The sequence below is a fragment of the Canis lupus genome, chromosome 6 (genome assembly GCF_003254725.2).
Source record: "Canis lupus dingo isolate Sandy chromosome 6, ASM325472v2, whole genome shotgun sequence".
NCBI classification, from domain to species: Eukaryota; Metazoa; Chordata; class Mammalia; order Carnivora; family Canidae; genus Canis; species Canis lupus.
In genome coordinates, this window is record NC_064248.1 from 16,824,716 (window position 1) to 16,840,783 (window position 16,068).

The 16,068-nt window shown below is 40.5% G+C and overlaps 1 protein-coding gene and 1 pseudogene across 3 annotated transcripts in view; one reads left to right on the forward strand and one right to left on the reverse strand.

Annotated features, from left to right (window-relative positions):
- The window catches only part of ITGAM (integrin subunit alpha M), a 55,075-nt gene that overhangs the window by 27,215 nt on the left and 11,792 nt on the right, over positions 1-16,068 (reverse strand). For all 3 annotated transcript variants that reach the window (XM_035718370.2, XM_035718369.2, XM_035718368.2), the window contains exons 3-10: positions 13,093-13,196; positions 12,712-12,782; positions 12,448-12,565; positions 7,256-7,386; positions 6,661-6,806; positions 5,783-5,936; positions 4,620-4,770; positions 3,910-3,983 (exon numbers count right to left, since the gene is read on the reverse strand). In XM_035718370.2, the coding sequence (XP_035574263.1) occupies positions 3,910-3,983; positions 4,620-4,770; positions 5,783-5,936; positions 6,661-6,806; positions 7,256-7,386; positions 12,448-12,565; positions 12,712-12,782; positions 13,093-13,196 (949 nt within the window). The remainder of the gene's footprint in view (positions 1-3,909; positions 3,984-4,619; positions 4,771-5,782; positions 5,937-6,660; positions 6,807-7,255; positions 7,387-12,447; positions 12,566-12,711; positions 12,783-13,092; positions 13,197-16,068) is intronic.
- On the forward strand, positions 7,517-8,210 carry LOC112640142 (prefoldin subunit 4-like; annotated as a pseudogene).

Consider the following 16,068-nt stretch of genomic DNA (forward strand, 5'->3'; position numbering starts at 1 on the left):
CTAAAGAATGAATGGGTGAACCAGGAAATTAAAGAGGAATTTAAAATATACATGGAGGCAAATAAAAATGAAAACACAACAGTTCAGAACTTTTGGGATGCAGTACATAGCAATACAGGTCTTCCTCAAGAAACAAGAAAAGTCTCAAATACACAACCTAACCTTACACCTAAAAGAGCCAAAAAAGAACAGCAAATAAAGCCTACATCCAGTAGAAGAGAAATAATAAAAATTAGAGCAGAAATCAATGGTATAGGGGAAAAAAACAGTAGAACAGATCTATGAGAGGATCCCTGGGTGGCTCAGTAGTTTAGCACCTGCCTTCAGCCCAGAGCATGATCCTGGAGTCCCAGGATCGAGTCCTGCATCAGGCTCCCTGCATGGAGCCTGCTTCTCCCTCTGCTTGTGTCTTTGCCTCTCTATCCCTCCCTCTCGCTCTCTCTCTGTGTCTCTCATGAATAAATAAATAAAATCTTTAAAAAAAGAACAGATCCACAAAACTAGGAGCTGGTTCTTTAAAATAATTAGTAATATTGATAAACCTCTAGCCAAGTTTATCAAAAAGAAAAGAGAAAGGACCCTAATAAATAAAAACATAAATGAAAGAGGAGAGATCACAACCAACATCCCAGAAAGACAAACATAAGAGGATATTATGAGCAATTATACGCCAACAAGTCAGGCAATCTGGAAGAAATGGATGCATTTCTAAAAACATATAAACAGGGATCCCTGGGTGGCGCAGCGGTTTGGCGCCTGCCTTTGGCCCGGGGCGCGATCCTGGAGACCCGGGATCGAGTCCCACGTCGGGCTCCCGGTGCATGGAGCCTGCTTCTCCCTCTGCCTATGTCTCTGCCTCTCTCTCTCTCTCTCTGTGACTATCATAAATAAATGAAAAAAAAAATTTAAAAAAAAGACTAAAACATATAAACTACCTAAACTGAAACAGGAAGAAATAGAAAACCGAACAGATCCATAACCAGCAAAGAAATTGAAGCAGTAATCAAAACTCTCCCAACAAGCAAGAGTCCAGGGCTGAATGACCGCCCAGTAAAATTCTACCAAACATTTAAAGAAGAATTAGCACCTATTCTTCTGAAACTATTTCAAAATGTAGAAATGGAAGGAAAACTTCCAAACTCATTCTATGAGGCCATCATTGATCCCCAAGCCAGACAAAGATTCCACCAAAAAAGGAGAATTACAGACCAGTATCTCTGATGAACATGGATGCCAAAATTCTCACCAGGAAACTAGCCAATATGACCCAACAGTACATTAAAAGGATTATTCACCACGACCAACCACCCTACAAGGGTGCTTCAACATCCATAAATCAAACAATGTAATACATCACATTAACAAAAGAAAAGATAAAAACCGTATGATCCTCTCAACTGATACAGAAAAAGTATTTGAAAAAATACAGCATTCTTTCCTGATAAAAACTCTCCACCATGTAGAGATAGAGGGAATATACCTGAGCATCATAAGAGTATATGTGAAAGACCCATAGAAAATATCTTCCTCAACAGGGAAAAACAGAATTTTTCCCCTAAGGTGAGGAACACGACAGGGATGTCCACTCTCATCACTGTTGTTCAACACAGTACTGGAAGTCATAGCCTCAGCAATCAGACAACATAAAGAAATAAAAGGCATCCAAATCAGCAAAGAAGTCAAACTTCCACTCTTCACAGACAACATAATACTCTATGTAGAAAACCCAAAAGACTCCACCAAAAAGTGCTAGAACTGACACAGGAATTCAGTAAAGTCACAAGATGTAAAATCAATGCACAGCAGTCGTTTGCATTTCTGTAGACTAACAATGAGGTAGAAGAAAGAGAAATCAAGGAATCAATCCCCTTTACAATTCCACCAAAAACCGTAAGATACCTAGGAATAAACCTAACCTAAGAGGTAAAGAAAGGCTCTGTACTCTGAAAACTATAGAAAATTATGAAAGAAATTGAGGAAGGCACATAGAAATGGAAAAACATTCCATGCTCCTGAATTGGAAAAAGAAATATTGTTAAAATGTCTATGCAGGCAGCCCCGGTGGCCCAGCAGTTTAGCACCACCTTCAGCCCAGGGTGGGATCCTGGAAACCCAGGATCCAGTCCCATGTCAGGCTCCCTGCATGGAGCCTGCTTCTGCCTCTGCGCCCCCCCTCTCTGTGTGTGTCTCATGAATAAATAAATAAATATTTTTTAAAAAAATGTCTATGCTACCCAAAGCAATCTACGTCTTCAACACAATCCCTATCAAACTACCATCAGCATTTTTCATAGAGCTGGAACAAATGATCCTAAAATTTGTATGGAACCAAAAAAGATCCCAAATAGCAAAAGGAATGTTGAAAAAGAAACTGCAGCTGGAGACAATACAATCTGGACTTCAAGCTGTATTACAAAGCCGTAATCATCAAGACAGTAGGGTACTAGCACAAAAATAGACACATAGATCAATGGAACAGAAGAGAGAACTCAGAAATGAATCCTCGACTCTATGGTCAACTAATCTTTGACAAAACAGGAAAGAATATCCAATGGAAAAGAAGAGTCTCCTTGACAAATGGTGTTGAGAAAACTGGACAGCCACATGCAGAAGAATGAAACTAAGTCTTTTTCTTACACCATACACAAAGATAAACTCAAAAATAGATGAAAGACCTAAATGTGAAACACAAATCCATCAAAATCCTAGAGGAGAACACACAGCAACCTCTTTTGACCTTAGCCACAACTTCTTGCTAGAGACGTTTCCAAAGGCAAGAGAAACAAAAGCAAAGATAAACTATTGGGGCTTCATCAAAATGAAAAGCTTTTGCACACAGCAAAGGAAACAGCCAACAAAACTAAAAAGCAATCTACAGAATGGGAGAAGATATTTGCAAATGTCTAATCAGATAAAGGGCTAGTATCCAATATATATAAAGAACTTAACCAAGCTCAATACCAAAAAACAAAAACAAAAAATCTAGTCAAGAAACAGGCAGAAGACATGAATAGACACTTTTTAAAAGACACCCAGATGGCTAACAGGTACATGAAAAAAAAAATGCTCAACATCACTTGGCATTATGAAAAGAGCCCAGATGTCCACCAACAGATGAATGGATAAAGAAGGTAGTGTATTTAAATATATATGATGGAATATGACTCAGCTATCAAAAAGAATGAAATCTTGCCATTTGCAATGACATGGATGGAAGTAAAGGGTATTATGCTAAGCAAAATAAGTCAGTCAGAGAAAGACAAATACCATAAGATTTCACTCATATGTGGGATTTAAGAAACAAAACAGATGAATTCAGGGGAAGGAAAAATAAAATAAAATGAAAACAGAGAGAGGCAAAGCATATGAGACACTGAACTCTAGGAAACAAACTGAGGGTTGCTGAAGCAGAGGTAGGTGGGGCGAAGCGGTAATTATATGATGGGTATTAAGTAGGGCACTTGATGTCATGAGCACTGGGTGTTATATGTAACCAGGAATCACTAAATTCTGCCCCTGAAACTAATAATACAATATATGTTAACTAAATCGAATTTAAATAATTTTTTAAATTTTTTAACTTAAAAAAAGAAAAGAAATCCTAAAGTTTTCATCACAAGAAAAATAAATTTTGTAACATATGTGGTAATGAATATTGATTAGACTTATTGTGGTGATCATTTCACAATATATGCATACAGCAAATCATTATGGTGTATACCTGAAGTATCATTCATATATCCATTATATATCAAGAAAAAAACATAATTAATAGGGAAAAGGGACCACTGCTCCCCATCAAAGGAGTGCTCCCCAACAAGTCCCCATTGCAAATAAGAGCCCCCAAACCCTTACACCTCTTCTCCCACTTCCTCTCACCCAATCCCAATTTAATGAAGGACCACTTACTGAAGTGATGGCAGCACTGAAGCCTTCCTGAGACATCTCATGTTCAAAGGAGCTGCTACTTCCTGTCTGAGTACCTGTAAGGAGGAGAGCTTTCTACATTAAAGAAAGTGGAAGAGCTGGAACTCAAGTACTATGATGACCAAACAAAAGGAGGCTCAGGTGGGAGCTATGTTGAATTAGAAAGCATATACCTCTTTTAAAGAGTTGGTAGCTATTTGGCTCCAACTGCTTTTTGCCAGATAGGAATGCAGTCTAATCTTCCAATTTTTTAAGAGAAATCATAAATCCAGATTGTATATGAAACTCCCCTCAGTTTTTAAATTATTGTAATCAGTAAATATTCATTGAGCACCCACAATGTACCAGGCACTATTCTAGACACTGGAGATACAGCAGTGAATCCAACAGTCAAACATTGGCAACATACCCAAATTCTTGGAAATAAACTGTGTGAGGCCCGACTCCCCTACCCTCCAATTTTCCAGCCTATAGCCAAGGTTTGCAAAGTAAAAATAAAGTCTAGATCTTTTGATTTCAAAGGGAATGACCAAGTGAGACCAAATTTGCTGAGAACTAGAAGAGGAGAGAGTTGAGTTGATGCTGAGAATCAGGATACCAAGAGTTAGGAGGTTCTAGTCTCTAGAGGAGAAATCCATATTCAGGGCTGCCTCTGGACCTGCTGCAGGAATGCAGAACCTTAACTTACTTACCCTCAATTGCAAAGATCTTTTCCTGAAGCTGGTTTTGAATGGTCTTTAGAGCTTCAAAGTTATTCACCCGGAACACATGATCACGAGGAGGCTTGGATGCAATGATGTTAAGCTCTTCACGATTTTTTAGATGGTTGAAAGCATCTCCCACCTGTTACCAAAGAATAGAAGCCAAATTAGACACCATCAGGGGGTAGCAGTGTCACCCAGCAAAGAAAATTCTGCAGGAAAAGAATCTGAAACAATATTTGTCAAATGAGGGAATACACCAGAAGGCCTCTGGGATAGGGCACAGAGCAGTCTGTCAAGGGAGTAATTAGGAGCTGAAGTCCAGCCTTTGGTTCCTTTGCTGTGCCATGCCTCCTGATGTGGGTCTGACCTCTCCCCAGCGTAAAGGGAGCCTTTTCCTCTATATGAAGGGGTTTCCTACCTACCAAGTCATGCACCCATGATGATATCTTTTTCTATGTCATATAAGGTACTGTGGGAGTTGGATTACACTGATGATCCCAACTCTTTACCCCTTCCTAAATCCAAGCCCTTTCCTCCAAAACTTTGCTGTATCCTCTTACTCATGGCAGAGTAATCTGCCCTGCTTATGTCTCTGGGTGCAGCCATGTGTCTTGCTAATATCCATTGATTAGTAGATGTTATCATACACGATGCAGACAGAGGCTTTAAAAAGTACTTGCAACATTTCCATTTGCTCTTTTGTTCCTCTGCCTTCACCATGAAGACATGCCCAGGCTAGCCCATTGGAGGATGACACAGGGATCCGAAGAGCCAAGTTACCCCAGTTATTCCCGCCATTCCGGTCCAGCAAACAGACACAACTGGCAACCCTCAGAAATGGAGAGAGTTCAGCCAAGATTACCAGAGCTGCCAACCAACCTTCAAATGATTACAGATATAAGAGTGAGCCAGTCAAAACCAGAAAAATTGCCCAGATGTACTACAGACTCATTTATTGTTTTAAAGACTGAATTCTGAAATAATCTGTTACATAGCATCATTGTAACAGCAGTTGCCTGATATAGGCCCATATGGGCTGGCGGTGGCCCTTTGCCCACCCTGGTTTTAGGGATATTTGCAAAGTGAAGGGAGGGTGTATCCAAACAGAAACCCTCTACAGAAGCATCAGCCCAGAGAGCCACATTTCCTACCCCAATGACATAGCGAATGATCCCCTCTCTGTCTGCTTCAGGGATGACATCCTTGTAATCCAAGGGATCACCATACTTTTCTCCATCTGTAATGACAACTAGGATCTTAAGGGCATTCTCCCGGGCTCCACTGCTGCTGTGAAACAGTTCTCTTCTGTCCAGGGAAGAGGAAAGAAAAGTCAAATGTGAATAGACAGAGATCATCTTAATGCTAGGGAGGAAATGTCAAGAGTCACAGACTGATGCAGCCAGGAGGGGTTTGGGATCCCCTGGAATGAACACTGAGATGTGGCTACCACAAGACCCAGAAAGACACAGAAGAAGGGAGAAGAGTGGAAGGAAAGGAAATCTTCACTGCCTTTAAATACTTTTGCATTGATTTATTTTTCTTAACTATTATTCCTTTTAAATTAAAACAAATCTTTAAGCTTAATTGAACCCTTGCAAACCTTTCCTGGTTTGATGCTACAGCTCTCTAGCTCATGCTCCTGCACTTTTGTCCCAACCCTCACCCTCACCTCTACACACACACACACACACACACACACACACACACACATCAGACTGAAGTTCCAAAAGAAGATATGGTAACATCTCCTCATTGCTTAAAACATTCAGTGAATCCCCACTAGCTTTTCAGTTGCCTTAAGTGACCTGGCCTCAAATGATCTCTGTAGCCTCCCTCTAGCCTCACCCTCACATATCCCCTTCACTCCTACCTTTACTTACAACTTATATTTCATGAGCACACCATGCAGAGTCCCTCCTCCACACCTTTATTCATGTCCTTTATCCCATCCCTGTCTGTGTTCCCTCTGCATTCTTCAAATCCCAACAAAAAAATATCACCTCCTCCCCATCCTAAACAAAGAGCTTACACTACTTTGCGGATTCCTGTGGCAGTGTGTGTCCTCCCCAACAGCTGTTTTATTGACTTCACCAGAAATGATGGCTTAGGATTTTTCTTGAACTCATTGAAGGTAAAATGAATTTGGAAGTCTTCAGAGAACTGCATCAAAGAAAACTGGGAACAGGCATCTGGTATTACACTGGAGAAGATGACCCTCCTCACATTTACCCATCTCCCAGGAGGCCCTAGATAAATATTGAAACATTCCAGTCTCCAAATCCCTCCAAATTCTACACTGTCCCCAATCTTTTTGCCTCACCAGGACAGAGATCTGCCATCAGCTCCCATTTCTAAGTACTAGAACTCAGCCAGAGATTAGATGTGGATTTTATCTCCCACTCCAACCCTTATCAATTAGTTAAAGCTGCCTGCTTCATAGAGCATTGGAAGAAGCTGAGGCTGATTCCAGAGCAGGAAAGAGAATCATGAAAGAAAACCATGATCAATTGGCAATTTGGCAACATCTGCGATAGAAGTAAAAGGGGAAAGTGGCAGCCTGCCTGGTTGCCCTGTATTTGCCAGCCTTGCATGAGCTATTTCCTAACCCATCCATTTGCCCTCACCAAGGTTTTGGAATTCTTGAATTGATCCATCACAGTTGAGACAAACTCCTTCATCCGCTGAAAGTCAGTCGGGTTGATGCTACCAGAGCCATCAATCAAGAAAGCAATATCACTGTCCTGCCGAGGACATTCTTTGGGAACAAAAGAAAGAACATGAACTAATTAAGCACCAGAGACAGGGGTTCATTTTTTGCATGTTAGCTCTTTGCTAAGCAGTAAAAATAAAAGGGAAATAATATGCAACCCATGTTCCAAGTTTAATAAAAATATGGACATAGTCCCAAGATGTCAGCTGCCATGCAGAAGACATTTGCAGAAAATGCCAATTTTACTTTTGAAGATCGACAAAAGATAAACAAATTTTCATGGAATACAAGTAGAATCACAGAGCTGAAGGAAGAAATAGTCGTAAAAAAGAAACAACTACAAAATTTAGAGATGCTTTTAAGGACATCATGCTTGCAGATAGATGACTACTGCTTAATGATACCTTATCAAATTGGTGATGTTTTCATTAGCCAGTCACAAGAATAAACACAAGAAATGTTAGAAGAAACAAAGAAAAATTTTCATGAAGAAACTGATGCCTTAGAATCCAAAGTGGAATCAATTCAGCAGGTGTTAGTATATTTAAAAGTTCAATTATATGCAAAATTTGGGAGCAAAATAAACCTTGAGTCTAAAGAAAGTTAAACATTTTATAATACTTTTTTAAATTTGTTTAATAAATTTGATTATTTAATACTATTTGAAATATGGATGAAGTAATAGAAAATTTTAGTTAATTCTGCCCAAGGAAGTCAGGAAAAGTAGAGATATCAGAATTAACTCTGAGAATGAGAAATAATTTGCCATAAATATAAAGGGAGAAAGAAATTATGGGAAAAAAAGGAATAGCACATATAACAATATACTGGATGTCCTCCTTCCTTCTGTCCCCAGCCCCAAATCCACCTTCTACCCTCCTCCAATCTGATCTGCAGCCTAGCAAGTCAGCCTACATGGATCACATGTATTTTGGGTTCCTTTGCCTTCTGGTTTCTACTTGGGTTTGCCCAATTAGGAGCCTTAACAGAAGATTAGAGACAGGTAGAAGAGTATGATCAGAGTATTTTCCTCTTACTCCTGCCCTGGAAGGTTGCTTTGGGCCAGCTGTGTCTCTCAATGGAAGATCACTGCTCCTCTCAAGGAAGCACACTCCAGAGAACTCTCTCTCTTTCTGAATTCTGGTTACTCTTCCCTCTCCTTGTCCAATCAGCCTAAGAATGGTAACAGCTCTGCTGCTCCTTGCCCTGGATTCCTGGATCATCCACTGTGGCTCCCTAAGACTCTATCAAATAAAATTAGTCCCTTTGTTAATAAATCCTTCTCAAATTATTCTAACTGGGGTGAAGCATTTATTCCAGTCAAAACCCTGACTGATACAAAGGAGATGAACCTAAAATCCTTCCACAGAATTGAGGGACAGAAATGACACTACTAGGATAAATCTGTGTGATGGGAATGGAGATGAGCCTATGTCATTAAGCAAAGGACAGTTGGGAAGGACCTCTCTATCCCAAAAAAGAAGTTTGACTTTATCCCTTAGGCAGTGAATAGCCACTGAAGTTTTCTTAGAAAAGGAAGTGAGATGATTGTTTTCTGTATTTAGAAAGATTGCTGTAGCAATGAAAAGTTTCTAGCCACTCCATTCATGATTGCCAAACATTGGAAACAACCCAAACATCCTTCAATGTGTGATCAGATGAACTTGTGACTGGGACTAGTAAATCTATGCAATGGAATACTATTTAGCAATAAAAAAGGAAAGAACTACTGATATACATAACAACACAGATGAATTGCAAATACCTCATACTAGTGAAAGAAGCCAATCTCAAAGGGTTGTAATTCCATTTATGTAGCTTCTTGAAAGGACAAACTATATTGTGATGAAGAACAGATTAGTAAGTGCCAGGGACTAGGATGGATGGGGAGAAGGCAACTAACTATAAAAAGATAGCATAAAGGACTTTTTAGGGGAGTAATAGAACTATTGCATTCTGTTCATGTTGGATTTTTTATAAGGTTTTATTTTTAAGTAATCTCTACAACCAATGTGGGGCTGGGACTCACAATCTGAAGATCAAGAGTCACATGCTCTTCCAACTGAGCCAGCCAGGCACCCCATGTTCATGTTGGTTTTTTTAATGAAAATCTATATACATATCTTAAAATTCATGGAATTGTACACTAAACGAATAAAGGCCAATTTTATTGTATGATCTTTGAAAAAGTAAAATTACCCCCCCAAAAAAGTATTAGTTTTTTAAAAACAGATAAGCAGACTCTAACATTTATATGGAAAATATACAAAGAAAATTAACCAGAGAAATCTTTGAAAATCTCAAAGATAGGTTAAATGAAAAGAATCAAATGTGTACAACACGCTATCATTTGTGGCACAAAGTGAAGACTATAAATATGTATATATTTGTGAATATAAGAACGGAAAATGTTTTTTAAAAGAAAAGTATTGAATGCTGAGAGTGAACACTAAAGAGGGGCTAAGAGCTGAAGCCACAGAACTGAATGCAATTGGCCTGGAAGAACACTTGGACAAGAATAGAAGCCGTAACCTAGTACCCCTACACATGCAAGGAAGGCAGAGGGAGACTGCCTGGAGATGAAGTTTACCAGAAGCCCTTGGCAGCAGGAGAAGCAAGAAGAAGGGAAGGGAAGGGAGAGGAAGGAAATAAGGGGGGAAGGGAGGGGAAGAGAGAGGAGGGGAGAAATCTAGGTGTTTGGAGAAGGAAGAGATGATCTGTAAGTCACATCAGAAAAGTCAGTAAACATGAGGACAGAACAGAGATTTGGCATTTAGGAAGTCACAAATGCCATTTGCAAGAGGTTGGAGAGAAGACACATGTCAGAGGGTGAAGAATGGTAATATGGGGGAAATGGAAACAAGAAGAGAGAACTCTTTTGAAAAGTTTGATGATGAAGGAAAGGAGAAACAGCATAAGATGTAGAGGAGACCAGGGAGAGGAAAGGTTATTTTCATTGCTATCAATATTGGTGGTTGATTGCTTTTAAGATATGGGTAAGTGTAAGCATGTTTACATGCAAAGGAGGAAGGAGAAATTTAAGCTCCTGGAGAGAATGAATGATTGAGGATGTGGGCTTCAGGTTGGTGATGTGATAAAGCCTCAAAAGTCCAGATAGAAGAGTGATTCATGGAAAGGTGGACACTCAGGTCTTCCTCTAAAACCAGTGAGACACTGCCAAGGGTGGTACTGTTGCAAAAATTTGAACAAGGAGGAGTAAGTAGATGGAGTTCATCCCTGGCAACCTTGATTTTCTTTATGAAGAAGGAAGGAATGTTATCCATTGAGAGTAAAGTACAAAGGGGCAGAGCTTGAAGGGGAAAAAAACCTATAAATGGAAGACATATCAGCCCTTGGTTCTAGAACCAACTTGAAGCCAAGCAAAAAAGATGGACAACCAGTTGAAGAAATAAATGGTAGAAAGCAGCTTGAGAAAAGATTCAGTCACTCGCTCACTCACTCTCTTTCAATCGACAGATGTTTGGTGAACAAGGATGTGGTAGGCAGCCACCAAGATGGTCTTCAAGATTCTCACCTCCTGGATATAACACCCTTGCACGGTAACCTTCTCTTGAAAGTGAGATGGAATTTTTGACTCACTTCAAACGAACATAAGATGGCAGAAATAATGTACTATTACTTCTGAGATTAGATTATGAAGACTATGATTTCTTTTTTGGCTGTTTTCTCTCTTTCTCTCTTGCTCTCCTACTCCCTTATGTACTCACTGTAAGGGAGGCCAGCTGCTCTATGGGGAGCAGTTGTGAGCTGCTTTATAGGGAACCCCATGTGAAAAGCAACTGAGAGAAACCTCCAGCCAACAGCCAGTGAAAACCGGGGCCCTCAGTCCAACAATCTTGTAAGTGAGCTTGGAAGTGGATCTTTCCCCAGTCAAGCCTTTGGATGAGCTCCAGTTTAACAAGTTGACTTCAATTTCGTGAAAAACCCTGAGGCAGAGGCACCCAGCTAAGCCATCCCCAGATTCCTGATTTGCAGAAACTGTGATATAATTAATGTTTATTGGGTTTAGCTACTAAGTTTAAGGGCAATTTATTAAGCAGAAGTAGATATAAGAGCGCAAGGGGGGAATCTCTGGGTGGCTCAGTGGTTTAGCGCCTGCCTTTGGCCTAGGGTGCGATCCTGGAGTCCCAGGATCGAGTTGCGCATCGGGCTCCCAGCATGGAGCCTGCTTCTCCCTCTACCTGTGTCTTTGCCTCTCTTGCTCTCTCTATATATATATATGTCTATCATAAATAAATAAATAAATAAATAAATAAATAAATCTTTAAAAAAGAGAGAGAGAGAGCACAGAGCAGGGATGCTTGGGTGGCTCAGCGGTTGAGCGTCTGCCTTCAGCTCAGGGTGTGATCCTAGAGTTCCGGGATCAAGTCCTGCGTCAGGCTCCCTGCATGGAGTCTGCTTCTCCCTCTGCCTATGTCTCTGCCTCTCTCTCTCTCTCTCTCTGTGTCTCTCATGAATAAATAAATAAAATCTTTTTAAAAATTAAAAAGAGCATAGAGCAATGAACAAGATAGTATCCCTGCTATCATGAAGGCTACATTCCAGAAGAAAGGACAGAAAAGAAACAAGTAAAATATGTATATGAAGATGGTAAAGTATGACAAGATGGTAGAAATGATTACAAGAACCGCTCAAGAAAGGCCTCTTTGAAGAGGTGACATTTGAGCTGAAATGACAATAATGCATTGTCCACTAAGATCTGAGGGAAGAGGATTCCAGGCTGAAGGAACAGTAATTGCAAAGGCCCTGAGGTAAGGACAGCTTGATGTCATTCTTGGAGAAGAAAGGTAGCCAGAGTGCCTAGAGTACAGTGACTGAGGTAGAAAGGATGGGAGACCCTCAGAGGCTATGATCAGGAGACTCAGGTAGTTACTCTAAGGACAATGGTTGGGACATCATCTTACAAAGATAAGTGGCTATAACAAGACCCTTGCATCTCTCCACATCATCTGTGTTGGATCCCAGTTTCCTCCAGCTTCTGCATTTAGACCTCTAAGTCATCCCCCAGGCTGTAAACAGCCCCCACCCCAGTCCTGCCCTCACCCTCACACTGCCCATCTGTATTCCCTCCCAAAGGCCACCTACCTCGGAGCTTCTCTGGGAAACTCTGCGGCGGCTGCCATAGATTGGATCCAAACAGGAAGCATAAGCCATTCACATAGGTGTTCTCCTTACAAGTTTGGTGCACAGTGGGGCCACAGGCCTGGGGGAAGGTTGCAGGTGGGAAATGCTGTTCATGCTTCCTGTCCTTTCACCCGAGCACCTCCAACCTCCACAGACCAAAGCCGCAGCAGCCATGGGCCCCTGACTTCTTCCCTCAGGACACTCCCATGACCCAGGACAACTCACCAGCAGTCGGAAAGGGTTGGTGGCAAATGCCAGAGACAGGCCCAGAGATATGTTCACCGCCTCCAGAGGGACTGAGGAGACATGTATAAATGGTCACCTTCAGGGAGCAAAAAGGGCTCTGAGAAGACAAACATAGGTCACTTTGACTTGGGAGACATGGAGATCCAACAGGTCAAGGAGAGACACAAGTTATAAGAAGGAATATGAAGAGGGTACCTGAGGGTGTCTGATGTAGAATCTGCATACAGCACAGAGGCAGAGAGCTGAACACCTGGACCCCAAACCACAGACCCCCCCAGAACAAAAGAAATGCCTGGCAAGTTCAGGTATATGCACAGGTGGAAGCCTAGCCCTGGGTCCCAGGGAGGGGCAGTGACTCACCTTGCAGTTGGATGGGCTCACACTTGCCCGTGCTGTAGTCACACTGGTAGAGGCCACCTGTTTGGTTGGCAGCCTTTATCTCCTGGGGGGCTCCAACCACAAACCTGGGAGACCAGGTAGGAACAAATCACCACAGGGACAAGAGAAAACTGACATGTGGGGAGAGAAGGAGACCATGGACGTTCTGCCTCCCAGAGGAAAATAAGGAGAGCCAACCCTCACACAAATTTCCCAATTCCCAGAAATAGGAGGAAGGCTCAGCAGAGAAAAAAAAATGGGAAAATTTTAAGTCTTGAAAGGGGAAGAGGGTGCGGGACCGGGTACCCCAGAAAAAGTGGGAGTCTAGGCGGAACTAGTTGGGGTCTCCGTCCGCAGGGGCTTCACTATGCCGAAGGTTTCCTTTAAGATCAGCGTGATCTTGAAAGTGTTCCTGAAAGTACACCTCTCACAGCAGTCTTAAAGTTTCCAGCAGAAGAATTTAAAGTTCCTACAGCAACAAGTGCAATTATTACCAATGATGGAATAGGAATAAATCCTGCACAGACTGTTGGAAATGTTTTCCTAAGGCATGGTTCAGAACTTCAAATTATTCCTAGAGATCGTGTTGGAAGTTGTTAATATCTGCTGCTTGGAACATAGGATGACCTTTCCAAATATTGGTATTGTTGTAAAACTGAAATCAGGCATTTAAAACTATAAAAACACTAGTAGCTGATGAAATAATGAAGGGTGGCTCTGTCCCTTCTTGTTATTCACACTCTTCCTGTGAAGAAGGAATGTTTATGCACAAAGGGTACCATCTCCACAGAAGATCATAGTCTGTCGTTGCTACCTCACAACACATAACAGGTATTTCATTTGGGGTCACTTTGGGGTCAATGGATTATCTAGCTGTGTTTTGTAAGTGGTGGATGCTTCTGATAACTCTTTCTGAGAATATTTGGGAAATTAAAGTTTACCAAATCTTCTATGTGTCTGAGTTAAAAATTTATAAAAGGACCATAGGACATACATGGCTTGATTGCATCTGACTTGGAGACTTTAAAAAAGTTGAATTCCTAATTGTATATTGTTTATGATAAAGGACATAGACATAGAAATGAATAGTTATCTATCTCAGCTTTTTATCATTTAGGTTTTGTTTAAGTTTCAAACATATCCGAGACCCCAAAATGGAATTTTTTGATCTAGCCCTGTGTGTAAAATTGATATCCCACACCAAAGAGTTTTAACTATGATCTTGCAGAATACAGTAGTTGGTAGGAACTGAGAATAAAGTAGAAGCATTCTTTGCTGAGTTATGTATACTTTATCAGTCTCTTAATACTACTTTTAAAACAGGAATCTTCAAGAAATCCTTCTTATTGAAGGTAATATTTCTCAATAGCATTCAGGAAGAGAGTATTGGAAAGATCTCAATTCACAACAGAGCTCTAGAAAATTGCTAATTCTGGTTTTTATGCTTACTAAAGACCCAACATTTAAGGCGGTGTTAAGTTTAGTCACCGATATGAATAAGAAGTCAGGAAAGGGATCCTGGAAAAGCCCCAGTGACTGTTTTTTTAATAAGGAGGAAGGAAACAAAAAACAGTGAAGGAGAAAAGAAAGTGTCACAGAAAATGCCAACTGGATTGGCAAAAGCACAGAGTGTGTTGTGCAGAACCAAGAGGGAAAGAAAATATCTGACATTGTCAGAAGGCCCAGAAGGGCAATTGGAGAAAGCAAAGTGTAGACTTTGTCAACACACAGACTTCAGAATTCCCCTTATGATAATATAAAGAATGATATGTGTAAGGGAAGATTTTATTTGCCCTTACAGAGGAAATCAATATCTATGCAAATCTTGAAAGATGAAAGGAAGGCTCATAGTAATCCTGAACAAGTGCTGGGCCTGCTATAGTCTAGATGGTGAGCTCCCTGGAGGCAGACTCTGTGTCTTTCTTGCTCTTTCTAGACCTGGAAATGTAGTAGGCTTTCAATAGTACTTGCTGAATTATTCATGAATAAAGTATCTACCAGTTTTTTTTAAAGATTTATTTATTTATTTATTTATTTATTTATTTATTTATTTATTTATTTACTTATTTATTCAGAGAGGAGAGAGAGAGAGGCAGAGACACAGGCAGAGGGAGAAGCTGGCCCCATGCAGGGAGCCCAACGTGGGACTCAATCCCGGTCTCCAGGATCACGCCCTGGGCTGCAGGCGGCGCTAAACCGCTGAGCCACCCCGGCTGCCCTGTAAGACCAGTTTTTATCTAAATGTGTTTCAGTTACCTTCCCTGTCAAAGGCCATAGGTTCATTGAGAAAAAAAATATGAAAGGAAATGCAACAGGGTCAGCATCTCAAGGGTAACACTGATAGTTAAGTTTAAGAAATTAACCAGATACTGTCATATATTTGACAGATGAACAGTAAAATTCTGAATTGTAAAGGTAGAAAGGTATGCTGCTAATATTTGGGAAGTTTTTAATTTTTCTAAACAAAACTGATGCTTAAATGTAGGAATACCCATTACCTGAATTTTTAATTTAAATTAGATTTCCCTCCATCCTGTGTCTACAACAAAATCTGCCTGCTTTGTTACATAAGTTGTGATGTCCTGTGCCATAAAGTAATTTCTTTAGTTTTAAAAATTTTGTTGTAGTTAAGTCCCTTAAATTACAAACAATTTCCTAAAGAACTGGACATTTTGTTATTAAGTAATTGTGATCTGTAAGTTCTTTGTGCAGAATGTTTTGAAATATATTTGTTTAAATACATTATTGGTACATAATATCTATAAAAATACATTTTGTCATTGTGTGAAAAAAAAAAAGGAGAAGAGCTTCTCTAAGAATTACACAAAACTGCCTTTTCACTGCCATCCTGGTTGCATGTGGTTGACTGTGATCGCTATGTCTTCTCACAAGACTTTCAGAATCAAGCAATTCCTGGCCAAGAAACAAAAGCAGAATCGTCCCATTCCCCAGTGGATT